General features: G+C 41.4%; 1 protein-coding gene across 2 annotated transcripts in view; it reads right to left on the minus strand.

The window, feature by feature from the left end:
- Positions 1 to 4,798: 4,798 nt before the first annotated feature.
- Positions 4,799 to 27,025, minus strand: part of LOC145447975 (E3 ubiquitin-protein ligase MIB1-like) — a 66,567-nt gene continuing 44,340 nt past the window's right edge. The window contains exons 17-27 of one of the 2 annotated variants that reach the window (XM_080326278.1): positions 25,046 to 25,178; positions 22,275 to 22,361; positions 22,032 to 22,166; positions 19,285 to 19,454; positions 18,413 to 18,625; positions 17,619 to 17,757; positions 16,795 to 16,920; positions 6,707 to 6,785; positions 6,542 to 6,651; positions 5,482 to 5,715; positions 4,799 to 5,000 (exon numbers count right to left, since the gene is read on the minus strand). In XM_080326278.1, coding sequence (XP_080182404.1) covers positions 4,860 to 5,000; positions 5,482 to 5,715; positions 6,542 to 6,651; positions 6,707 to 6,785; positions 16,795 to 16,920; positions 17,619 to 17,757; positions 18,413 to 18,625; positions 19,285 to 19,454; positions 22,032 to 22,166; positions 22,275 to 22,361; positions 25,046 to 25,178 — 1,567 coding nt within the window. In that variant the 3' untranslated portion in view covers positions 4,799 to 4,859. Of the gene's footprint in view, positions 5,001 to 5,481; positions 5,725 to 6,541; positions 6,652 to 6,706; positions 6,786 to 16,794; positions 16,921 to 17,618; positions 17,758 to 18,412; positions 18,626 to 19,284; positions 19,455 to 22,031; positions 22,167 to 22,274; positions 22,362 to 25,045; positions 25,179 to 27,025 lie in introns of both variants that reach the window. The other variant, XM_080326277.1, reaches the window with a different exon arrangement.

Consider the following 27,025-nt stretch of genomic DNA (forward strand, 5'->3'; position numbering starts at 1 on the left):
CGTTGCCTTTTATATTCTCTGCTTAATTTTTCATTCAGTGTACATGCCTATTTTTTACATCGCTTAGGCCCAGGTGGGTGTCTGATTTCAAAGACTACTCCAAGTCGTTTCCGAACCGTCCCAACTTTTCATTTTATTGCAGTTTTGTGGTGTTTTGAAATGATGAAAATATTACTAAACGGATACTGATACCGATACTGCAAATTCGTCCGCGTGTTTATTTTTCATCCAACCGAAATACGTATCGAATGTTTACATTCGATAAAAATACGTAATAAACAGACATGTAGCAATAATGCTGGCACGGAAAATACGCCTGATGCCCGTAGTCAAAGTTTTGTCGATGTTAATCCTTATTCGGCGGCCATTTTCTTGCTCTTTCCATTCGCTTTCTTTATAAGTACGTACGTCTGCATCGGGTATTATTTTGGGCGACAGAGGGGGAAAGAAGAGCCCAGAACCACCTGTGGCGGGAATCGAACCCAGGCCATCGCTGTAAATGACGTTGAAGCTCACCACTACACTATAGTAATGCACGGGAGTTAGCAGGATTTAGCAGTATGGTGGTTGCGAAATTGTATTCGAATTCGAATCCTGAAAAGACTGAAGTCATTCTGACTGAAATTTATAGGCTACTTCCCGTTAAATGATACAACTTCTTCATTTCAATATCATCCGCACATACGCAGCCGAGTGGTCAGCCCAAGTTGGGATTTGGGAATACAGGTACAGCCTATCCCACAGGATATCAAAGTGTCCCCGTGTATTTGCCAACTTCATGGATCTGCAAAATCAAATTTAGCCAGCGCCCATATATTTACGAGGCCTTTCTGAGCATGAGGTTCGAGAGGGCTGACAATTTGGGTAAGTGTGAGAATTGAAATCTCTCACTTTAAGCCACTATAAATAATACCATGCACATACTGTGCAATAACTACCAATATTTATGAGCTTATGATGAGTTACTCTGATAGGTTCCTCCTTGGTTTTTTACAATATTTGCAGTCATTCATTTTGTTTGTGACTCAGGAATGTATACAATTTCTGACACAATACTTACATAAATAACGCCAAATAGCTAATACGGACGTTCGAGCGGGTCATTGGGGAGTCGATTGAAAGTGATGACCTTATTTTTTTTTAATCAACACCACCAAATTTATGTAAAAAGTGGGTAAATCAGGAGTTGAACGAGAGTGGTGACCTGTTATTTTAGTCAACTCCACAAATTCTCAAGCAAAAATAAGCAAAATCGGCTGTTTCCAGTCTTGATCAACTAAAACTTTTCTGATTTGGTAAAAGTGCCCTCATTTCCCGATTCCAAAATATGGTCACCCTAATGTTGCACTACACAGCACCACGTTTCCAAATGAAAATTGACAACAAACCAAGCCCAATGAGTATTACATGGAAGGCCATGGCGTTAGGACTTTTTAGTTGGAAGATTATCCAGTCGGGTCGCGCTTCGTCGCTGTATTACTGTCTTTCGCATCTATACTTATCTATGCGAAACAGAATTTCCGTGTCTGCTTCGCAAAATAAAACAATGGTTATTTAGCCTATATATACTACGTTCAGTATTAACCGATTTTCAAAAAGTCTGGGTTTTCAGTCAGTTTCCCATGCCTGCCGTTTCCCACATGAGTGCAGCACTCTCTGAACGTCGGGGGCGCGTTTAAATGGGGTTCAACCAGGGAAAAAGCTGTGTATTTCTCATGTATTGCATATGTCTGGTTTACTATTATCTTTCCGGGCCCTAGGTCTTGATTACTGACGTCCCCTGATAAGATTCTCAAAAATCTTTCTTTTTTTCGGACACAAGTAATAGTGATTCGTAATTATTTGTTTGTCTTGTGTCCTACGTGCCGCCAGAGTTCAAAGAACCTGTTCACAACTTTGATCGACCACAGATCAGTGTTGGGATCAAGTCACTACCGTCGAGACACGAGTCATATCGAGTCATTGCAGATTTTGACTCGAGTCAAGTCAAGTCACTCGTTTTTTGGAGGTGACTCGAGTCAAGCCAAGTCAAGTCACAATTCAAGTCAAATTGAATTTTCGAAGTATGAGTGATGATTCAAATTCATTACATTTTGCTAGCTGTGTGAAAGACAGATTAAATATTAATTTATCTTAATCAAATAACGAATATCTAGTTAAATATACATGCAAAAAGACGGTGTGTCCTCAAGCACACGTAAAACTGCTAATAAAGTACGTGAATAACTGTACAGCTAGTCAGGGGTCGCCAACTCAAAACGGGTCGCGGGCCACTTTTCAAAGTTCGTAGCGGCCGCGGGCCGCATGAATTCAATATCGATATAAAGTAGGCAACCACGTTTTAAAACTCTATGTCAGTACAACGCAGTGCTACATAGGCGATGGGCATAGTGATCACAAAAGAAGTAACATTTTATTAAAGGAAAAAAAATAGAACAGAATATCACCGTCATCAATTTCATTTTATTTTGAACCTTGGAGCTGTGCACGATACCTTGAAACGCTTTTTGGGGCTAGCGAGATACGTTACTAGATGGAAGACCATCTCCACGTAAAGCTTGATCTTGTGAAGAAGCCCTAAGCCAGTGGTTTTCAAACCTTTATTGACATGCCCCGCTTTATGATACTGAAAATTGTCGTCCCCCCTTATTGTCACATTACAAAATGCATCCATAAAGCTAGCAATCCGAACGGATAGTTTAATGGCATGGATGGTTATGAATGTTGATGAGAGAATTCTATAATATGAATTCGGGACCGTACACAGAGCCATAACTATAAGAATGAACTCGAGGTAAATCGCGCGTAGCGCGAAAAAATTTTCAGTTGACTGCAGCTCCGCGCCCCCTTCAGATGCTTTCACGCCTCCACAAGGGGACGCGCCCCACAGTTTCAGAACCACTGCCCTAAGCCGTTTTCTAAACGTCTCGGTCTTGGCAGTATTTCGGCCATTGCAGGTCAATTTCAGCATTTGCAAAATGTTTTCTTAGCTTTCTTCCGAAATCTCAAATCAAGTCGCGGGCCGCAAAATATGACCTCGTGGGCCGCATGCGGCCCGCGTGTTGGTGACCCCTGAGCTAGATACTAGTCAGTTCTTATCAGCCAAAATATAGGACCTAACACACGAAGCTTCGAGAAGTTACACTACCCAGTACCCATCTACACATCCGCGAGAATATAAACGCATACAATATATTCGTTCGATTTAAATCATACAAGAGGATTGGTTAATGTGAGCACTGGGCAACGTAAGCATTGAGCCGTCTAAGAAACAGAGACATATTGCTATTTAGGTTAATTACAAATTGTAAAACGTAAGTATAATTTCGTCTGAAAATGCTCAAGTAGAAGCAGACCTGGACAACTAGATAATTCTAGTTGTCTAAATTAGAGCGAAATGACGGTAATCTAATTTGTAAAATATTTCTGTGCTCTTATTTCTGGCTTTGCAGTAAATGCCACAGGAGAACTGCACAATGCGAAAACGAGCCAAGCTTGCTCATAAGAATGAACCACCATTTGATATTAACGGAACTTGATTCAATGTCCAAGTCAGGGGTGTCCTGTAGTAGGGTTACCATACGTCCTCCTTTTTCAGGTTTTTAAAAATGTCCTCCGAGGACGGCTAAATGTCCTCCTTTCTGAGATTTTGTCGTCTTTTTTGATCATTTTGGTTAAATCTAGTGCCAAATTCGACTGAGATACAGTAAATCAGCACTGAAGTAACGCTTCGGCGGCTATTTCGGTAGCTGAACCTGCAAGTTGACTTTTTTAAAAAGCCACCTATAAATTTGAAACAAAAACTGTATTGTATTCCAAGTTGGAAAATTTTGAAAAATTGTCCTCCTTTCCCGATTCCAAAATATGGTAACCCTATCATATAGGCCTACTAAAGTTGCATTGCGGGCCGGATTCAAACCTTCAAATCGCTCGCGGGCCGGACCCGTCAAGTTATTCCACAATGTTACCTCAAAATCCATGACCGTGTTGTCCACTTGAATACTCAATTATTCAGTCTACGGATCATAGGGATACATTCTATTGAATCTTTATTCGCGAACAATGGAATTGGCAAAATGTCGATGATTGGGAGGTTGAATACAGTTATCTAAATTGCTAAAACAGTGACTTTAACGATGATAAGTTGGCATGTTGCTAGGATTGCTTTGTTTTAGTCGTAATCTGGCTAGAGTTCTGGGCATGCGTTGCGACGTTGAGATTTGGTTCATTATTCTTATATCGCAGGGTCTTTCTGGAAGTCGAGGAGCTGTTAAGTCATAAGCGAGAACGAAGTGCGACCACAGATATATTAAATATATTTTTGTGTAACAATTATGTTCCCCATACACCGGTTTCTATCTGCCGTTTTCACTTCTGTAAACAGCTACTTTTTAGTCCATTTTCCCACAAATCTCTTGAGCTCGGTCTGCTGCCCTACGGCCGTGCGTTTGACACCCTTGGTCTAAGTTCTTGCGGATTCGGTGATTCCTATTCTGATCTAACGCGAAAAAAATTGGTGTACCTATAATTCAAATTTTATTCTGATTTCGAAAAAAAACTTTGTAGCTGTAATTCTAATTTGAAAAAGTTGACAATTTTCTAGTTGTAAATCTGAGTAGAAGCGGAAGCGGTCCAACACATAAGTAGCGCAACCAACACATAAGTAGCGCAAGTACACAAAGCCTACAGTGAGTCTGTGACGAACTCTGGGCATGTCCATTATACTCTCACGTAAGAATATCGCTCTGGCGACGCCCTTCGTGAAAAAAGTCTGATAGTCACGAACATCGGTCACATGCAGAGTGCAAACAAGTTTATTCTCAAGTTCTCGAAAACGCCGATACATTTCGTTCGAGGGACTAATACAGAAGGATTTTTCTCTGCACCGGCTTCCGACATATAGGACACAAGTTGACGCGATCCCCGCACAGCTGACACGTACCATGTCCGCAGAGGAACACGACATTCTTAATCCGGTCCAGGCAAACGGGGCAATTCACCTTAAAAGGAACATACACCCAACAAATCAGCACAGTCAGTACAGCTAGATGCATGGGTGGTCAAAGTTAACGGCGTTGCAACCAGGGCTGCGGAGTCGGTTCCTTTAACCACCGACTCCAACTCCGATTCCATACGTTTCAAGATACCGACTCCAGCTCCGAACAAACATCTTCCCTGTACACATGTAATACATCACGGTAGAGTATCGGTGCACAAAATTAATTGTGCATCAACAATATAATGATTGTCACACAAAACAAGAAGATTACAATGAATATTTACTGCAAATTAGCGTGGCTTTTGTTGTATGAGACGGGTGTGCGTGTCTTTGAGCTCTGGCGAACGCCGACAGGCAGACTTGTACAAACTATTGGAAATCCAAAATCGCAACTAGAACTGCAACTATTCACTATTCAAAATACGCAAATAGAACTATAGAACAGGGCAAATGAGCCTCCATTCAGCTAACCCAAAGCGCACCTGTTCTTTTAAATCCTGCAGCTTCTGCTGCAGCTTCCTTATCTCCGCGTCGCTGTTCCTGCTGTCTTTAGACAGATCGTTGGCCACGTTCTGCTTACGCTGCGGCGCGCAAGCTGTCGCCAGCGAGTAGCCGTGCGGCGCGTTGCATCCGGGAGTTTGCAGATTAGAAAAGGACGGCGGCGATTGGTTGGCGGCGGCGTTGTTCGAATGCGCGAAAGTGTTCTGCGTGATAGTCTGCGAAGACTGAAAGGAAAGAATATCCAGTCTGATCGGAGCGAACTGCCGGTGATCTAATTTGTGCAACGCTTCTATGATCTAATTTTAATTCTGATCAAATTTATTATTTTCCTGGAAACGCTGCAGGAGAACTGTATAGTGCTAAACCAGCAAAGCTTGGTGTTCAGACATTTGCCATTCTCGTGCTTATGGGAATGAGCATGAGCATTGATCTGACATCGATTGAAATTGATATTGTGGTGTTTCTTTCGAAGTCAGAATAGGATTCGATGTCCTAGTTTAGCGGATTCAGTAATTCTAGTCCCAATCTGATTTTGAAGAAACGGCCCGGCTATAATTCTAATTCTAATCTAATTTGTTGAACGTTTCTATTCTCTAATTTTAATTCTAATCTAATTTCCGGTTTTCTTGGAAATGCTGCGGGAGAACTGTATAGTGCGAAACGAAACGAGCCTAGCTCGGTATACAGACATTCGCCATTCTCACGCTTATGTGAACGAACTCTGGTTTAATACGGATTGAACGTGATATTGTAGTATTTGTTTCTAATTCGAAATTTGATTTCAAAGTTTTTGCAAATTCGGTAATTCCAATTCTAGTCTAACATGGAAAAGCTGTGCAGCTATCATTCTAATTCTAGTACACTTGAAATTTGTACTAATCTATTTGAAGAAACTGAAAATGTTGAAGTTATCCATCTCTGATTGTGATCGCAATGTAGTTGCCAATTCAACTTTGTATTCACAGGGAGTTCTCTCAAATTACAATTATCTGGCTGTGCAATTCTTGCTCTCGCCCATACGTTGAAAACCACAAGCTCTACCTGCAGCTGATTGTGTCTTGCTTTGATCGCGGGGTTATGTCGTAGCAGCATGATTCTATTCTCAATCACCGTCCTGCACTGGATGCATTTTTTCATCAGGTCCGCGCAGCCTTCAAAATAGGCCGTTAGCAGATACCTTTACGGCCAAACGCGGTTTATATTTACCTGAACAGACGCAGGTGTGCCCGCATGGCTGGAACGTGACGGATGACAGCCTGTCGCAGCAGACCGCGCATTCTTCGACCTGAGATGGTAATGGATGGTCAGGATCGGAGCTCTTAAAAAGCCTTACAAGGCTGTTTCCGCACCGCACCTTCCTTGTCCAGCGGCCTATGCATATCATGGGTCGGTGTATATGCCGCAAAAACATCAAGGACGAAAATATACAACGTCCTATCCCTATAAGATATGTCCGTCTGTGCACTCTTAGCGAAAATAATGTGTATTCACACCCACAATTTGACACACGATTACAGAACCTGCCTCAAAGTTATAACGCTGCATTAACGAAATGCAATAATGAAAATGACGCTTGACGAATAAGAATTAGCACAAAAGGCGTCGCCGTGAAACCAAAGTAGCTTACGTCCATTTTTTCAAATTTTGTGATGCATTTTTCAAATTGATAGAAAATCTAAGATAAGGCCAAAAGGAAATAAAAGCTTTACACAAAGTTAAAATGGGCATAAGTTACTTTGATTCTACAGCGATGATAGATCTGTTCCTATGTCCCTATAACCAGATACTCAAGTAGAAGAAGAAATGGAGATTTACAAGGAAGTAAAAAAAGTATTGAGTATATACAGAGGGAGAGAAACGTCGATTGGTAATGATGATAGGCTGAAATTGGCTCTGAATTAAAACACACAAATAATGAAATGCTGTAGAGATAAGGTCGTTCAAAATTACTTTTTTTCCGGATTCCGGGGATTCACCGATGAAATTGGTATTTGTTAGGATGCCCATAAAAACGCTGCACACCAAATTCGGCTCGAGTCCGACCGGTAGATGTGAACTCACCGTCTGGCCTAGACCGTTAAGGCGTATGCTTAAGCTTATATTCCCTTGCAACTCCTAGTTTAAATTGTTGACAAAGCGACGGAAGATACTGATTTTATGGGATTACTATATCATTTGATTGCCCCAGTTGATACATTTGGCGACGTTTAAAACGTTAATATGTACTGCAGCATTGTGCCATTATGTGGCCCGAGTCGTCGCTAGGTATCGTGTACACTGTACAATAATATAGGCTATCATTTCGCTGAAATGTACGGTTTGAATAAGCAACATATCGTCACGTGACGTCATGAGGTTCACGTTTGCGCGAACACAGAACCTTTCAAAAAGGTTCGCGTTCACACGAGCCTGAACCTTTCAGGGGTTCACACCATACCTAGTTCACAGCCAGTACAGTGGAAATTAGCACCGAAACTACAATTCTGGTCGACAAACAACCTGTTATTGGCAAGGGGCGTATATCATTTCAGTGCTCGAAAACATCGTCCCTCACTACCCGAATCAGTGTGCTCAGCCCTATTTGTCTTAATATTCTTGGGTTATAGCGGAACGGTTACCAAATCCCACCGCAATCTGCTGGCGATTCTGCCGCAGACTTGACTTCTGAGGTAATAACGCGTAAGCCTTGGGCGGTAAAGTGAAAATTTGCTTGCGCCGCCTAATGCGACAAGATTGTATCTCGAGGATCATCTTGCAATATGATGCTGAAGCAATTCGTCTTGCGATTTGCGATACATACTGTATATATGTATACTCAGTCCATATAAACAGTCCAAAGATGTGCAAGGCACGCATTGATCACGATTGTGAATCTTTTGTTCAGAAACGAATACGCGTAGAAGGCATCAGAACGCAAATGCCGTCGTCGCATTGTCAGTGGGTGATGGGTATGCTGCGGTGCTTCACGTCATATAAATACCAAATATTCTTTACTGCGAAGTAGAATTGGCATTATATTCTTTGTAGTCGACTAAAATGTACATATCTGAACTTTCCGCATGATTCATACCGTATTGACTTCGTAATGACTGATACCCGAGCGGTCGTCTCGACGCCTAACGCTCGATTCAGTTTCGAATCTCTCAGGCACTCGATTTTTCGCAGCCCGTTCATGACCGGAAACGTTCCAAGTAACTAACTGCGTTGCAACTCGAGTAGAAGTGGATGAAAAGCCGTAAATTTCTGCCCCGTAACAAGTGCGAGTAGAAATTTCTAACACGTCTCGAAACCGCTTCGAGTGGAAGTCGGAAATGCCTGGTCTGAAAGGAACCAAAGTTGGTAGTTTCAAAATGTGGATGTGGTCGAGGGGTGGCGTACTTTTTGCGGATAATCGGGGCCGGCTACTTCATAAATTGCAAGATCCCGTATGCAGAGTGACTAATGACACTGCAAATAGGTATAATTTCCGAAGACATGTTCAGTTATCCTGATACATAGGCTATTTCACGCGGTTCCTCGCCTTCATGTCACTGATAATTATAAACTTATCCCAAAACTGTGTTCTATTTTTAAAAATACAAAACGTAACGAAGTACGTAGTTTTGCGTACGAATCGCAGACGTAGTCAAAAAACATAGCGAAAGAAAGAAGGTCTAAGCCTAATTGGGTACCCTCAAAAATATGATTTTGTATGTTTTTGACCATACCTATTTCATTCCACTTTGGGACAATGCTGTGGGTCGAACACGACTTCACAGATACGTCATTACCACTAACGTGGGTAGCTTCGTATTGCCCGTTTCGTATGCTGCGACACGATCAATCGTGGAGTCAAGGTTTCCAGTGGAAAATAGCATCGAAATAATGATGATTTTCGTTGATAAATCAACTCTTAGTGGCGAAGGAGCGCATGGTTTCTGTACTCGAGTCATTGCGCGCAGTCCTAGTCGCGCGTTGCACATCTATTCGTGGTTGCTTGCACATAGTCTCAGCCAGAGAGCAACTAAAACGGGCGATTCTTCATCAAATCTCAAGTGATTATACCTATATCAATGAATGGTATGGTATGTAGGGCTGGGCACAATGATTCGAGTACTCGAATCTGAATCGAGTATCAATTGTGATGATTCGAGTCGAGAAGTAAAAGACGATTTTTTCGAATACTGAAAATATACGATCCTCGCCACTGGGAGTTAATTTACCAACGAGAATAATGGTTTCGACAGTAATTTTCACTGTGGAAGCCTTGAAACCTTGATTGGGCGTATCATGGCATACGAAACATATGGTACAAAGCTACGAAAGGTACTGGAACTAGTACATTTCCGAAGTCATTGTGGGATTGATCGTCCCACAACATTGTCACCAAGTGCAATCAATTCGGTATGTTCGAAAAATTAACAAAGCGTCTTCAATGTGATGAATAACTGACCTTATATTCTTTGTGAAGGCATAATAAAAGGTACATATTTGAACTTCCACATATGACGTTCTGTTATGACGTCATAATGAGTGATACTCGATTACTCGACTCGACTCGAAGCATATTACGTGATTCAGAATCGAATCACTCAGGTACTCGATTTTGCCCAGCTCTAATGGTATGGTATCGTAAACTTAGAACGCGCTACAGGACAATGAGAAACGACTATGCAACTGGCTTTTAACGGACTTACTAACCTCAAATCTGCAAGCCTTCGCGGAACCCCAAATTTTCGATTGGTCATAACAATAAAAATCCACCAAAATCCACATCTAACTGTGCGTCCAATACATTAGTATAGATAACTGCTGCACAAAATCAATTGTGCACCGACAACAAAGTGTAGAAAGAACAAACCATCAAAATATAATAATCAAAGACAACGAAAACATTGTAATAAATATTTATTGAAAATCAGTGTGGCTTTTGGTGTTGTCTTTCAGATACTAGTTCACCGATGCGAGGATTAGCCTTGAAAAGTGACATCGTATTTTTCGATCGAAACGCAACGGCATGATACCGATTGCCTGATTACAAATGAGTTTATAAATATTGGAGATGGAATTGGCATTTCGGAAGGATGGGGTTGCGAGTTCCAGTCCTAACCTCCCCTGCGTACGCCACCGCGCACGACGTACCGTCATTACAGTCGCAATTCGACAACTGATCGGGTTCAATTGCCAGCAATCTACGATTGTCATCACAAATGATAGCTGTGTTTCGAGTGTGTGTCATAACCATCCCGTAACCCCCAAGATTGGCTCATGGAACCCCAAGAACCACCGGACTATACTGTCGGACTGTAGCTCCCACGCTTAAAGCAAGAGACGCTGGAGAACGAGATATTTCAGATGTCTGTCAATTGCCGAGAAGTCACGAGTCAGACTACGAAGAATGTTATCGGAAAGGATAATCGCATAAGCACTCAATTCATTACCGACGCGTTATTGCGTACGTCCGCTAAGAGATGGGCGTCACGAAAAAAAGGAATGATGATTCCCAGGTTTTGTTAAAAGCAATTCGTCAAGTGAAAGCAGAGTTGACATTTAAGGCGTTGTTCGCCGAAATTTTCACGATAATGTTACTGAAAATGGCGAGTTCGCCGAAAGTTTACGGTTGATTAAAAATTATCATCCAGGAAAAACGCTATACGCTTTTCGTACGGTACGGAACAGTGAATTGTGATCAACATGATTATATCGACTCATCTGATACTAGAATCGGACAACTCATTAGTTCTAGTTGTCTAATTTAGACTATTTGGTGCAGTGTTTCCCAAACCTTTTCGAGCTACCGCCCCCCTGGACAACGAATAAGTTGTCAGCGCCCCCGACCCCCCTCATCACGCCTAAATAATAAAATAAAAGTTGCTCTATATTTATCAGTAATAATGTATTGTCATGTAATAGTGTATTGTCATCATTCTCATATATCGGGTTTGAGTTTTGATACGAACAAAATCTCCAAGTCAAGTCGGTCTCTGCTCTGAGTCAGAAGCTTTGTCACGGCACTAAAAGTATGTTCTATCAAATATAAGCGGGAAAGGGCAATGACGAAATAAACCCGACTTCAGGGAGGTTTTTATTTTATTTTATTGTGTATCCAAAACCATTGATAGCTATAGTAGATATTGAACCTTGATGCGACTTAAAAATTTGTAATACAATGTATCAGTTCCGCGCTCATTCCATGCTCGGAAACCGCACAAAATGGATTGATTAATCCAGATGGGAATTTCTATTCGGTATATATCCCGAATTCAAATTATCACATCCTTGTTCGGTATTTTGAGAGGATTGCTGTATACATTAAAATCTGATAGGCGCGTGGGACCAGTATCAAGCTCAGGCAAGCTTGAGAACTGGTAAAGTGCGCGTCTTGGTAAATTTCGCCATTTTCACCTTGATCAGATATCATCATCAACAAGTTCGGATAGATTAGACTCGTAAAATGTGAAGTATATATGTCGTCTCGCAGTGAGTGAAAAGTTCACGATGGTTTGAGACGGAGAGTAAAATCGCGCGAGCCGGTTTCCCAAAGCCACGCTGTGCGGCAATAAGTGTTCAAATACTTCGCAGTCCTCACAACACACAATGAACCACGCTTTCTAGTGATTATGTAGACAGCGGAACCAGTCCATCGATGGGCAGGATCAAACTTGTCGAGTAACAATGAGCTTTTCCGGAGCAGCTGATTGAATCGAGGCCTGGATCGACCATACATTGCCTTGACTGAGTCGACTTTGCATTTGTTGGTACATATTTTGCTGCTTTATTCATCAATCGTTTTAAAAACTACGTAGTAGTTTCCTTATAAACCTACACCGCCCCATTTTATCTCAGCGCCTCCTACCGCGCAATTTATAGTCAGCGCCCCCCCAAATCTCCCATTTCATTGCGAGCGTCCCCCTCATGCTCGCCAACGCCCCGCACTGATTCAGGACGAAATGAAAGCAATCAAATTCTAATCTAATTTTAGATTTTCCTGTATGCTCTAGTTTTAATTTAATTTGTGAAACGTTTCCACGCTTTTATTATAGTTCGAATCTGATTTCTGCTTTCCTAAACGTGCTACAGGAGAACTGTATAGTGGAAAACGGGCCAAGCTTGCTGTATAGACATTTGCCATTCACGAGCTTATGAGAATGAGCTCTTATTCGATATGAACGGAACTTCGTTCAACGTCCAGGTCTTGGCGAATGCAGTAATTCTAATTCTATGCTTATTTGTAAAATAAACTGTGTATATACCTGTAATTCTAATCTAATTGAAAAGAAATGTGGAGTTATAATTCTAATTTTAGTCTAATTTGAAAAACAAACAAACTCTGCAGCTATAATTCTAATTATAATCTATTTCGGAAAAGTTAATAATCTTCTAGATGCCCAAGTCTGCCCGTTGCCACTCAAACGTAAAAGTTTTCAACGTAAGAAACTCTTTCAAACAGAGCATACGTGTCAAACCCAATTGAGGGCGCGAGCCGGATTCCGATCTTTTGATCGCATGCGATCCCAAAACCCTTACATCTGCTGTTCAATGGGAAGCTTACACTAAACATTGGATGTTTACTCTCAATTAAGCTTGTGTTTTACATCTCCGAAATGGAAGCTACATTGCAAACCGAGACGCTCGTAATTCCAGTAGAAGGCACGAATGTTATAATAGAAGTAAAATTGAGGTCTGAATATTCAATATATAGTATAGAGGGGGTTTTGAGGGTCGAAACCCCTCCCTTTTGAAACTAGAAACCCCGTCCTTTTGAAATTCTCATTATACTCCCAACATCCAGTTGCAAATCAGTAATTCGTACTAGCAGTGTTACGTGCTGCCAATCAGCGATAGATCGCGTGCCGTTGAGCGGAGTCGATTCCCGCTAGGTCATTGATTGCTCTGCGCGCGTGCTCGAAAGGAGATATTCTTTTAGTTTCGCCTGATACGTGTACAAACGATTCCAATATATCTTTACCGCGACCTTTGGAGCTTTGCGTGCAAATCTAATGCCAGACCAACCCTAATATGATATCAAACTGACTTGTGTATGATACACAAGTGGGCACATTTTTCATCATCAGGGCATATCATCGTAACAACATCGATGTGCTTGTCACTTATTGGCTATGGCGCCGAATACAGTGAACTTGGAAACGACCAAAGCAATCACAGGATCATAGCGCGACCAAAAATAAATGATGCAGATATTACGTACATTAAGAGATGGGTCTAGTGTGGTAGCGACCAAAATTTATACCCTTCGTGACCAATACTTTAAGATTCACTGGCGTAACCAATGTTTAGCACGCCACTTGGTAATATTTTGACATTTTGGCACACTGCATGCGCAATATTGCAGACCCTGGACTAGAGACAATGTCGTTAGTTGTTGTATACTGATTACTAGGGCGGTTTTCTTTTGACATGTCAAAATTTTGTCAAAATTGTAGCGTTAGGTCAACATTTGTCAAAATTCTTCATAAAGTCAAAAAAATTTCGACGTCTGCATTTTGTTAGTATTGTAGATTTTGCACTGTTGGTGAACTTATAATTTGATATTTTACCGCTTTTAGTCTATTTTATAGGCCTACCGTTGCAAACGGCTAATCGTCTGCCCATTGTGAATCATAAACGGTCAAGTAAAACAAATATTAGGTAGACATGGTGTTATGGTCAACGTAACGCAATATCCTAAATGAAGAAAGACTTCTTGTGCATTGCATCATTCTTACATTAAGAAGCGCATGATGAAAAATTGTGATGTAGACAACATTGTCAGAATGAAGCAACACGGCGCGTCACTAGCACCAGCAGTGTACGCACAACTTGAGTGTTGTCAGCCAACAACTCCCTCTGTTGAACGTCCTTGGCAAACTTCTTAATAAGAACGTGCACTTTCTACCCAATAATGTAGGAAAGTATCTCTCGTTGTACTACAAAATATTTTAATTATTTCTACCATAATACATATTGTAACCACTGGAATTCTTCATAGGGCCAGATTTCGTTAAAATATTGTTTTTTTTCATGTAAAAAGTTGCCTGTTTCTAAGCCAAAAACGTTTTTGCAGGCCAAACTACTTCGTCAGGACAGTCAGTTCCAACCAGAATTGAAGATAAATGGTACAATTTTAACATTATGTGGGAAAACACCTAATTTGCATACGTTAGGTCAAAATTTGGTCAAAATTCATTTTTTTTAGGTCAAAAAAAGTCAAAATTTTGACTTTGTAGGTCAAAATTTCCTTTTTTTAGGTAAAAAAAAACCCGCCCTACTGATTAGTGATTGTTATGTCGTACTGGTCAAGAGTGACATGTGACATCGAATCTCTGCAAATAAACTTGAACGTGCGTAATTGATTTCCGCTAACACCAAAACATGAGGATCAAAAGATGCGAGTCAAGGCTCGAGTTATCAAAGATGAGCAAGGCTTGAATCACCTGAAATCAGCACCATTACAGAACAGATTCCACAACAGACTTGGACATCGTGATTAGCGAAAATCGTCGCCGAGGTTGCGTTTTACGCAATGCGTATTTGATTGCTCACGAGAGATCGGGGACTCGCTAATTGACGGTACTGCCCGATTCGTCGGCAAACTCATCGTACACGTAAGTTCGTTAACACGAGAAGCTTGTATAATCGTCGTTCCCGCGTGTACTTAACCCCAATGAATTGATGCTATCGTAGTACATTTGAAAAAAATCCAAACCCCTCCCTTTTTTTCAAACCCCTTCCTTCTCGGCTGGCTACGCGACGGTGGCTATACTTTAGAAATTGCAAGATGCATCTTCGCGACAAACGAAAAGTGACAAATGACTACTGTGATTATTATTTGACCTAGGAACGAGAATTGATTACCTAAATGTTTAAACGTTTGGCAATTTTTGACTGTAAAAAAAACATGACTGATAAAACATGATATTATAACATGATTTTGATGCATGGAGAACTCGCACGGAGGCGAGTATGGAAGCAACACTCACGACCACGTCATAACGGTATGAAAGATGTTGAAAGTTCAGATATGTAAGTTTTAAACGACCACAACGAATAAAAATGCCTGTACTACATTGCATAAAAGATAATTTTGGTATTTTTTCGATCGTGTCTATTTCATTGCACTTTGTGACAATGCTGCGAGTTGATCACGACTTTATGGGCATACCATTTACGCTAACGTGAGTAGCTTTGTACGACACGTTCGTATGCTGCGACACGACCAATTCAATGCTTCCACAGTGGAAAATGCTATCGAAACTATAATTCCCGTTGATGAATTACCTATCAGTGGAGAGGAGCGTATAGTTGCAGCACCCGAAAGAATCAGCTCACACTGTACGACTCGAATCACTACAATTATCACTCGATTCAGATCCGAGCGCTAGAATCATTGCGCCCAGCCCGGTGGTCGACAGTAAAGGAGCCTTTGAAAATTTCAAAACGCAGTCTGCACTCGTTCGACATTAAGCCACGAGCGGTTTTGACCGCGAAAATATGGTGAGGTGTCGATCGTTCGAACTGCCCCGCGGCCACCTGTTACTGCCAAAGTCTGCAACGTGCAGGCCAGAGATGAGCATGGATTAGGATTAGGTTTTGAAAAAACAGGATTTGTGAAATTTTGTCGGATTTGGATTGGATTTGGATTAGACATTTTTTTCAGAACGGATTAGGAGTTGGATTGGATTTACCTATTTTCTGGGAGATTGAAATGTCGTGTGACGAATGGCGACAAACTTTATTCAGATCAGTTATTAATGTACTTATGGTAACTAAGTTATCTTGGATCAAGTGAATCGTTGGTTGTGAAAGAAAAGTTTCGAATCCCTCCATTGCATAAATTAGTATTTTTTCTGAATTTCCAGTTGGAATCGGATTAGGATTGGACATGGACTTGAATAGGAAAAAGTTATGGATTAGAAATAGGATTTGGATTTGAAGGTTCGGATTTGGATTGGATTAGGACATAGAAATTTCAAATCCGCTCATCTCTGCTGTATAGTGCGAAACTCGCAAATCTTCCTGTACAGACATTTGCTACTATCATGCTTATCAGAACGAATCCGATCCGATACGAATTGAACTTGTACCAATTTCCATCTTTTCGCGGATTAAGTAATTCTAATTCTAGTCTAATTTGAAATAAAACTGTGTCGTCATAATTCTAAATGTTGGGTAAGCTATATTTTGTGTTCAATTGTATATTGAAGTTCTGAGTTCTGTAACTCCAAGAAGAAGTAGGACAAACAAGGAAAACCTACCCTGGGTACTACGAAATAGCAATAGTACTTCATTACCGACCACATTTGCAACGTACTTACTTTGAGTCTGCGCTCCACCGCTTCCTTGCAGATCAGACATTTCTTGAGCCGCCGGCTGCAGCTGTGGCACGACAGGCAATGCCCGCAAGGCTGCAACACAGTGTCGCACGCTGTGTCTGAGCAAATCTGAAGAGCGAATTCGCTTTTTTACTCAACGAAAGAACTGGCTGCAGGGCTCACACGTGGACAGCTAGATAATTCTAATTAGACTTATTAGACGAGAAAGCCGTTAATCTAATTGCAATTTAATTTGTGAAATGTCTCAATGCGCTAGTTTCAATTCTAATCTAATCCAGTTCTCCCGAAAATGCTACTGATGAACTGTACAGTGCGAAACGAGCCCGGCTTGGTGTACAGATATTTGCCGTCCTCACACTTGTGGAAATGAACTATTATTTGTTATGAGGTGAAATTGATTTTTGCAGTATTTCTTTTTAACTAGGGAATATATTTCAATTTCCAAGCTTTTGCGTATTCAGTATTTCCAATTCTAATCTAATTCGGAAAAAAAAAACTGTGTAGCTATAACTCTCTGGGGGCTCCTCTTCCCCCGCGTCGCTGTTCTTACGGCGACAAAAAAGCCCAGAAAAAGACCCGATGAAAGAGCGCACCCACAAAGAATGAAAAGAGCAAAAACGGGCCGCGGATCAGAGACTAACATCGAATAAGGTGGATGCCAGTTTAATAGACCGCACACTGGTCGTTCGGCACCCTCCTATCTGTTCATTACACCGCACTGTGTCTCTCCGCATTGTACATTGTGTGTGTCTTGTTCGGATGAAAATATAATCTGACGCTTATTATTATTATTACTACGAGCTCACCATGCACTCGTCGTGAGCTTTGTCCGGAGTGCCGTTATTTCGTTCATTGCTATCCTTGGTGTGTTGGTGGCTTGCGTTAAATAACGTATCAGAACCGAGTCGAATGGTATTGTTCATAAGGCGCCGGCTGTTGTTTGACCTGTGTACACAGAGGCGTCGTGAACTTTTGGAACCGCATATATCCAGGCTATTATCGCAAGTTTGCCGATTATGTGCCCTCGGGCAGACATCCACCTGAAAAGGACGAACTAGGTAAAAGTCGAAATTGAACCATCACGCAACAATTCAAAAATCGAGCACCTGAGCGCCTGTGAAAGACGCGGAAAGTTGAAGCGTATGCTTCTTATTCGGCCACTGAGAATAAGACGCACGTTCTGTATCGCATTCAAGATGATTTGGTATTCTGTCGAGCATACCTATCTCACTGCACTTTGTGAAAATGCGGTGGTTTGACCACGACTTCACTGATACGTCACCTCACGCGTGGCTTTGCGCTACATGTTTCGTGTACTGCGACACGACCAATCGAGGTTTGCAGAATAATCGGTGCGGCAGCGTTTATAGATTACGCGAGCTGAACGGGAAAAATTCATAGCACATTCCGGACATAACGATTCGAGTGTTCGGATCTGAATCGAGTAACAGTTCTGATGATTCGAGTAGAGTAGAGTAGACGCTCCTTGGCACTGAGAGCAGATTTCTCAACGGGAATTAAAGTGTCGCCACTATTAATCACTGTGGAAGGCTCGGGATTGAACTCGATTGGTCGTATTGCAGGTGGTATACATACAAACCCTTCTGAGAACGCCTGGTTATCGGTTTCATTATCATCGGCATCCCGTTCTGAGATATCCTGACCGATTGATGTAGATTGCGTCTCGACTCCGGGTGAGAGCCCAGCGCCACCACGACAAGCGGGCGCGGAGGTGTCGTTGCGTACCCCGCCGACGGCGCCTATTGTTTCGTCACATTCCCCGGGGGCTTCCGCATCCGGGGTTCCCGGACGGCTGTCAATTCAGAGATTGAGGTAGTCAAGATCTTTCAATTCCAACCATCGGTGTTTACTGCTTATGTTGTCGTAAACTAGTAGCTGCTCACATTAACGAGCCTGATGTTTAATTTCAATCGGACTGATAGTTTATACGTTTATATTTCTCGCCGACAATTGGTGCAGGCTTGAATTCTATCGCATGGATCTGTGATAGCTGGATTGTGCATTATATCCTACCAACTTGTTTAAAGTTTCGTAGGTTTAATATTCAGTCCCTATTCGGTTAATGACTGGTGAGACCATCAGTTGATGACGCAGTTTAGCAGTTCTACATATATATGAGCGATATAACGCCCCGTCGAATGCATAATAATCAACAGGATATTCGCTGCTCTATTGGTAACAGAGACTGTATCTGTAGCCTACTTCAATCATCTTTCAAAATGCAATGACTTGAATCATTCCTCGTACCACGACAATTTGACTTGACTTGGCTCGAGTCACTTGCAAAAACCAAGTGACTTGATTTGACTCGAAACTTAGGTTTCATCGAGACTTGATCGCGCAAATCCAATTCTATGACGATGGCTACAGCAAAAATGATCAGACGTACACGAACTAAATCGCGCGATAGTATTTTCTCTTCATATTCAACAGACCATCATGGCAACTCACACATCCTTGTTGGCTTTGATCAAAGTCTTGCAGAAATTCGGATCTGGACACATGTCCAGCGGAGTGTGGCCTTCCTTGTTGTGCGCGTTCAGATCGGCGTTGTTGGCCGCCAAGAACTGAGCAATCGACGCAGTGCAGTGACGGTCCGACCCTTGCAGGCCGATCAGCGTCTGCGATATACGCTTTATCAGTGATGCGACTATATATGGCAGAGCTACTCAATTATTTTTTATCAAAGGTCCAGTTACAAATGTTTAAAATTTGCCAAGGTCGGTCCAGGGTTGTAATGACTCGGGCCACTTTCTTAAAAATGGAAAATGACTGGACTAGACTTGAGACGATTTATGTATTGCGCATAACTCGGGACATTCTATGTTATTCGATTTTCAATTCTCGTGTATCATTGCCGATACTTGAAGAATAGGTGCACAAACCCTATTTTATGAGTCTATTATGAAAGTGAGTCTATTACGAATCCGAGGCCTTCGATATCACCCAAGAGTTTCAAAGAAGCGAGTTGAACCTGGTTTGATCCCAATGCTGAACAATGGACTCCGTGACTTGAACTCGGACTCGAGTCTCAACAGAATGACTCGGACTCGGCCCGTTACTCCATGACTTGGACTCGGACTTGATTCGGCGGCGAAGCTGAAATGACTCGACTGGACTCGATTCAAAACTTGCGACTCGGAACCTTGTGACTTGGTTACAACCCTGGGCACGCCGTAACGCTCATGAAATAATTCAAGGTCATGAAAATGTGATAGGTAAAACAAAGCTATCTACAAAATCCGGTAAAAGCAACACGCGACATGATTTATTGTACAGCTTGTCAGAGCTGCTGGGAGAACTGTCATTTTTTACTTCTTGCTAGTTCATTACCTTCATCATCATCATCATTGGTTTATTAGCAATTTTATCAGTTCAATACACCACAAAAATGCGATACAATGAAAAGAAAGGAAGATGTCGAAGCGACTAGGAGTTGTCTATGGAATCGGACACCCACCTTGGCCTAGGCGATGTAAAGAGGAGGCATGCACACTGAATGAAAGTAAAGAAGGTAGTATAGAAAAAGGAAGCGACAAGAAATAGGGCGGCATGTCATGGGAAGCGAGATCGATAGGTCAGTCGTGGTCCGGTAATCTTGAATCTAATGCGGTTATTGACTAGCTTATAATATTTGGTATGTTTCGGCCATCCATATCATTGCACTTTGACACCATGCAGTGGGTTGGTCACGACTTCACAGATACGTCATTTTACTAACGCTTTGTAATGCATGTTTCGTATGCTGCGCTACGGCCAATCGAAGCTTAGTACCGAAACTATAACAATTCTCGTTTATAATTCAACTCTTTGCGGCAAAGAGCGTAATATTTCAGTAATCGAAAAATCGTCTCACACTATACCCGACTCGAATCAATGGAATGAATGCTATCGATTCGACTTTCAGCTACTTTGGCATGCCTGAAACGTGAAGGTAATCTACTGGCGTGAAACTCACGCGCGAAATCTTACCCGATAGCTAACGCGGTCAACGTAGTTCATGGTCATCGTAACCAGTCGCACGTAATTCCACAAAGTCCCCAAGTCAGATTGAAACGAATTCATAGCCAATATAATTCAACTGGCCTATCTAGCTCGGGAGTCAGCAACTATACTGAGTGGCATTTCCCATCATATAATGCAAACCGAGCGTAGCAAACGTCGATAAATCCATCTCTTAAATCACGATAACACTACTCAGAGTTTCATTGCACTTCTGCTGAAGATTATATCAAATCACTATGGCTGAACCTGTAATCCTCAACATCTCGTAGCGGTCCGATATCATATGTGTGGGAACGCTGGCAGCTCAACTCATTAAAATCACTGAAGAAAACCAATATTTCACGAGACTCATACCTTCATGCACATTGAAATCCATTTACCCAGCGATCTAGCTAAAAATCGACGGAGTACAAGGACACGTAATGTAGGCTCCGATCAATACACTGCACTAAAGCTTAAAAGTCGATGGACGTTTCGCAGTGGAGCAACCCGCTCATATATTTTGCATGAGGTGACATGGCGGAATCGGGCATTATCATACACCTGGAATGGCTGCTTACATCACCGTATGCATACTAATAAACCAGAATCAATTTAAGTGCCACCTCATCGATAGAGGTTGGAAATGTCGTGGGTTAAATATTCGGAGTTGGTAGTCCCAACGACACTGCTAAGTGACTATCATAAGCGAAAAACTGTGATGGAGCCTGCGCAGTGCCCGACGAAATCGCGAGAGATCAGACAAGTAAAACTGGATAGAGCTACTAGTCGTAGATCACCAAATGATAAGAAACTGCAGGTAACGTATATAGACACATTGCAAGCTCATCCGTTAACTGTGTAGATCAGAGCTACTCAAGTGGCGGACATTTGCAGTGTTGGATAGGCCTACGGGCCTTATATGTCTAAATATTTCCCTTTTTTTAACAAAAAAAAATCCATTGCAGTTGATTTTACAACAGAACAATAATTCATTTTGCTTATTGCATCTGCTAATACCACTGTGCAGTGTTTTGTGTATAGATATACCGTATAAAATTTATATGTAAAATTATTTCATAACAGTTACAGCGGACCTTAGCGAATTTCAAACTTTTGTATGCGCGAACTTTTGCTGAAAATGTTGAGTATCCCTGATTTGAAATTGTGCAATGTACAATACTCGTGGTTTGTTCAATCAAAAGTGCGTATACCTTCCCGGCAGAAGTGTTGCGCTCGTCCTGTAGCGTGCTGATTTGCCACAGCGTGTGCCGTCGTATCGCCTCGTGCATGGCAGTGTCGCCCGCTACGTCCGGAATATTCACGGACGCCCCTTCCCGAACCAACAGCTGAAGAAATGGTACTTTTCACGGGGTATTTAGAGCAAAAATAATAATCGGAGACCAGCAACTATCATCATCAATTTATGAGAGACATTTATCGAGCTGATAACTCACCCTCACAATCTGCGAATGTTGCTTCTCCACAGCGATGTGAAGCGGGGTTTGGAGAATGTCGTTTTGGATATCTAAATTCGCATGACCCTGCGAACAAAAGGCACGGTAAAGCGCCTCATCCTTCAATAACGTTCATGCGTGTCACTACAATATGTCACTCACCCAAAACTAACATTGAATTTGGTTGTAATAAGGCATAAGATATGAATCAGTATCGAGATTTTCGAGAACGACACCGCGGCTACTAACGCGTGTACAGACTCTTTACATCGGCAGAAAATAACAACATTATTCAGCGTTGTATGGAATGGAGGAATAGGGTGGAGTGAAAAATGGAAAATTTTGAATTTCAAAACGGACACTTGATATGTGGTGCCAAATTTAAAAAAAATAATTTCTATAATAATTTTGGGCTCGTGCACCCTCTAGTGGTCGTGCAATTGCACCGAATGAGCCAAAAATAGCAAATTTTGCTATATATTGATTACCGCTTATGCTAAAAAGCTGGTTTTGGGCTTAAAAGATGCGGAAGCAACAAGTTTCTATCTCACTTCCACAGAACTTTGTCTTAAAAATGAACATAAAAAAAGTTACAAGCAAATTATTGATTTTTAGGCTGTTTTCAGGTAAAATTAGGCACTGAAGCAGGCGCTATTATGCCACAAGCTTCTAGTGATTGATCTTATGACTGACAACTCTATATTAAAAGCACATAAATTGCAAATCCATATTGAAAACACAAAAACATCAATTCTATATTGAAAAAAGATATATTTCGCATATGGTTTCACTACCAGAGCATTAGTATGCACAAACTTTAAAATCTTGTTTCGTAATAAAGGATTTCATCTGCTTTCGATATTTAAGTTTTTGTGTGATGAGGCCATCTCTACGTTCAAATCCCGACACATGGACAATCGGCATATGCTTCGGTCACCACTTCAACGTCTCTTTCCACTGCCTGGTTGTGCCAAGGATGATTGATCCTTAATGGTGATGACCTTCGATTTTCCAGCTCGAGATATGAAAAGTTTTTGATTGCTGGTGGCTGTTCCGCATCTTTTAGATGCAAGTTGACAATTTGGTGGTATGATTTGGCCTTGATGTTTATAATTGGTATTTTTAACAATCTCATTCTAGTGTCAACGTTGTTTTTAGGTTTCGGTTCATTAACATATCCTCCTTCTAAGTCGTCAATTGGAATCTGATATTCTGTTTGATCTGCCCATAGTTGTAGTCTTGCAAGTCTTCTGAGGCCTTCATCATCATCATCACCGAGCATTCCCAGATGTGCAAAACATGCCTTTTGTTGTAGCAAAGATAGTGCAAGGTTACGAATTGTGTATTAGAAAGCTTATGTAACATGGGAAACTATGTTGCAGAAGTTTTTTGCACCATCAACAATGGAATTGTGCCTTTTTATTTCAAACCATGACAGAAAATAAACCTCAATGCAGAATTGAGCAAGATAGTTCAGATTACCTGATGGATGACTCTGTCCCACATAGAACATGTCAAATTTTGAGGTTCTATACATAGCATACATGTGCGACAGAGTCATCCATCAAGCAATCTGAACTATCTTGCTTAAGTCTGCATGGAGTTTTATTTTCCGTCATGGTTTGAAATAAAAAGTCACAATTGTTGATGGTGCTAAAACTTGTGCAACATAGTTTCCCATATTACAAAGCTTTCTGATACACGAATTCGCAACCTTGCACTACCTTTGCTACAACGAAAAGCATATTTTGCACATCCGGATAATGTTTTTTGGGAATGCTCGGTGATGATGATGAAGGCCTCGGAAGACTTGCAAGATTACAACTATGAGCAGATCAAACAGAATACCAGATTCCAATTAGCGACTTTGAAGGAGGATATGTTAATGAAACGAAACCTAAAAACAACGTTGACACTAGAATCAGATTGTTTAAAATACCAATTATAAACATCAAGGCCAAATCATACCACTAAATTATCAACTTGCATCTAAAAGATATGGAACAGCCACCAGCAATCAAAAACTCGTCATGTCTTGAGATGGAAAATCTAAGGTCATCTCCTCAAACATCCCTGGCACAACCAGGCAGTGGAAAGAGGCGTTAAAGTGGTGACTGAAGCATCTGCCCATTGCACATATGTCGGAATTTAACCGTAGAGATGGCCTAATCAGCGAAAAACTGAAGTCTCAAAAACAGATGAAATCCTTTAATACGAAACAAGATTTCAAAGTTTGTGCAGACTAGTACTCTGGTAGTGAAACCATCTACGAAATATAGCTTTTTTCAACATAGAATTGATGGTTTTGTGTTTTCAATATGAATTAGCAATTAATGTGTTTCCAATATGGAGTTGTCAGTCATAAGATCGATCACTACACGCTTTTGGCCTCGTACCCTGCTACAGTGCGTAATTTTACCGAAAAATGGTCTAAAAATCAATAATTTGCTCGTAACTTTTTTTCTGTTCATTTTTAAGACTAAGTTCTGTGGAAGTGAGATAGAAACTTGTTGCTTCCGCATCTTTTGAGCCCAAAATCAGCATTCTAGCGGAAGCGGTCATCAATATATAGCGAAATTAGCTATTTTTGGCTCGCTCGGTGTAATTGCACGACCACTAGAGGGTGCACGAGCCCAAAATTATTATAGAAAATATTTTTTTTTAATTTGGCACCACATAGCAAGTGTCCGTTTTGAAATTCAAAATTTTCCATTTTTCACTCCACCCTAATGGAGGAATAGCGCGATTTGTTCCAATAACTAAAGACTAACCAGTTGTACAAGGAGTTCCGCAACCTCCAGCCGGTTGTTACAAGCGGCGATGTGTAGAGGAGTGTAGCCGTCGTCTTTCTTTTCGTCGACAACCCAAGAACGCTTCAATTTTGACAGTAGTATTCTCATTGCGCTGAAAAGCAAAATATTGGTATGTCTGCTCCAGTAGTATCCAACCGGGATTCGATAAGCCAGTGGAATTCAAGATACATACCCGACTCGTACAGCAGCGAAGTCACACTGATTTGCACTCGATATGATACGTTTCGTTTTGTGTAAAATCGTGTTTTACTGGTTGTGCACCAACAACAGTTTTGAACGAACACAAGTATAATGTATTGCATGTGTGATGTGGAATATTTTTTTGTCGGAAAATTTGTGGTTCGCCGACGGCTTGCAGATTTGCGTGACATTTCATCAGGTTATAGTAACCAGGGATGGTGTGAAAGTGAGGTTCACGTTCGCGTTCTGTATTTGAACCTCAGAAATTTAGAGGTTCAGGTTCACAAAAGAACCTTGGTAGGTAGAACCTTGCACTGTGAACCTTTTACATATATTACAATTTTCACTTCATCCCCCTTTCCGTTTGTGAATATTTAGTGACTCTCTGCTGTGAGATGGACCCGCAATCACACAACATCAAGAGCGAAATACACTTCATGTAGTCAGCGAATGATGCTTATTCAATCAATCAATGAAACGGATATCAAAAATCTAGCACGCGTACGGGGTCAATCTTGACTTCATACGTTTATTGTATCATGAAAACCTAATCCGTGCGATTGGGGTGTTGGCAACTGCTCTATAACTTGTTAATGGGGTAATATCGGTAGCAAGTATAATTAAAGCTCTGCTAAGTATCAACGTAGCAATACTCAGACGCCGAATACAATATTGTCCGGTCTGACCTTGTCCGGTCTGACCTAGGCCGTTAAGGCGTAAGATTATATTCCCTTGCAAGTCCTCGTCGAAATTGTTGGCAAAGCGACGGAAGATATTGATTTTATGGGATTATTATATCATTTGATTGCCCCAGTTGATACATTTGGCGATGTTTAAAACGTCAATATGTACTTCAGCATTGTGGCATTATGTGGCCGAGTCGTCGCTAGGTATATCGTGTTCAACTGTACCTTGATATTGGTTATCACTTCACTGAACTGTAGGGTTGGAATTAGCAATATGACGTTCGCGTTCACACAGAACCTTTCAGAGGTTCACACCATCCCTAATAGTAACCACTGGCCCGGTCGGAAGCAAAATTGGCACGCATCAGCAACACTCTCTTGGCTTGTGCTATATATTGTCATCGTCAATCTCTTCCCGTCCTCTATTCCATCGAGCATCGGACGAGCATAGGCACTGTTGCAAATCTTGCGTGAGAATGAGCACGTCGGTATTTGTAACAACCAAATCCAAGTCTATTAATGTTCGATTTGGTTTGTTTAGTTGCATTCAGTTGCATACAAGACCGACACGCAACGTTTGCCGAGTCCAAAGGCAGATTTTAGTTGTGCAGAAAGGTTTCGACGTCTGAGAAATCGGCGCTCATTCGCACTGAAGTGTCCCGCGGAAACAACATATTTAAACTTGCCCTTCAACTTACAATCATTAATTAACCTGAGCGTTTTAGAAAGCGACGACTTCGCAAGTATAGCTGCATGATATTTCCGCTACCATACAAGTACAAGCACATCAGTCGTGTTCCGACGAAACCACTATCAAATTGTTCTGGAAATAAAAGCGAATATAAGTGTAAACTATATAGACATGGCAACTTAAAACCATCGGTTGCCCGAAAATTTGAGCGCGGGACACAATGAAAAACTAAACTTGAGCACGGGACACTTGAACATTTGACTTTACAGCCCTCGAACTAACTGCCCCTGTATTTAAACCCGCAACGTGTCCACCATCATCATTTCGTTACGCTGTCCTCAATAGATCTGTCGTCAACAACCTGAAATATTGATTCCAAAT

This window comes from Botryllus schlosseri, chromosome 10, assembly GCF_051294905.1.
Source record: "Botryllus schlosseri isolate E-star chromosome 10, Bs_hap1, whole genome shotgun sequence".
Classification (NCBI taxonomy): Eukaryota; Metazoa; Chordata; class Ascidiacea; order Stolidobranchia; family Styelidae; genus Botryllus; species Botryllus schlosseri.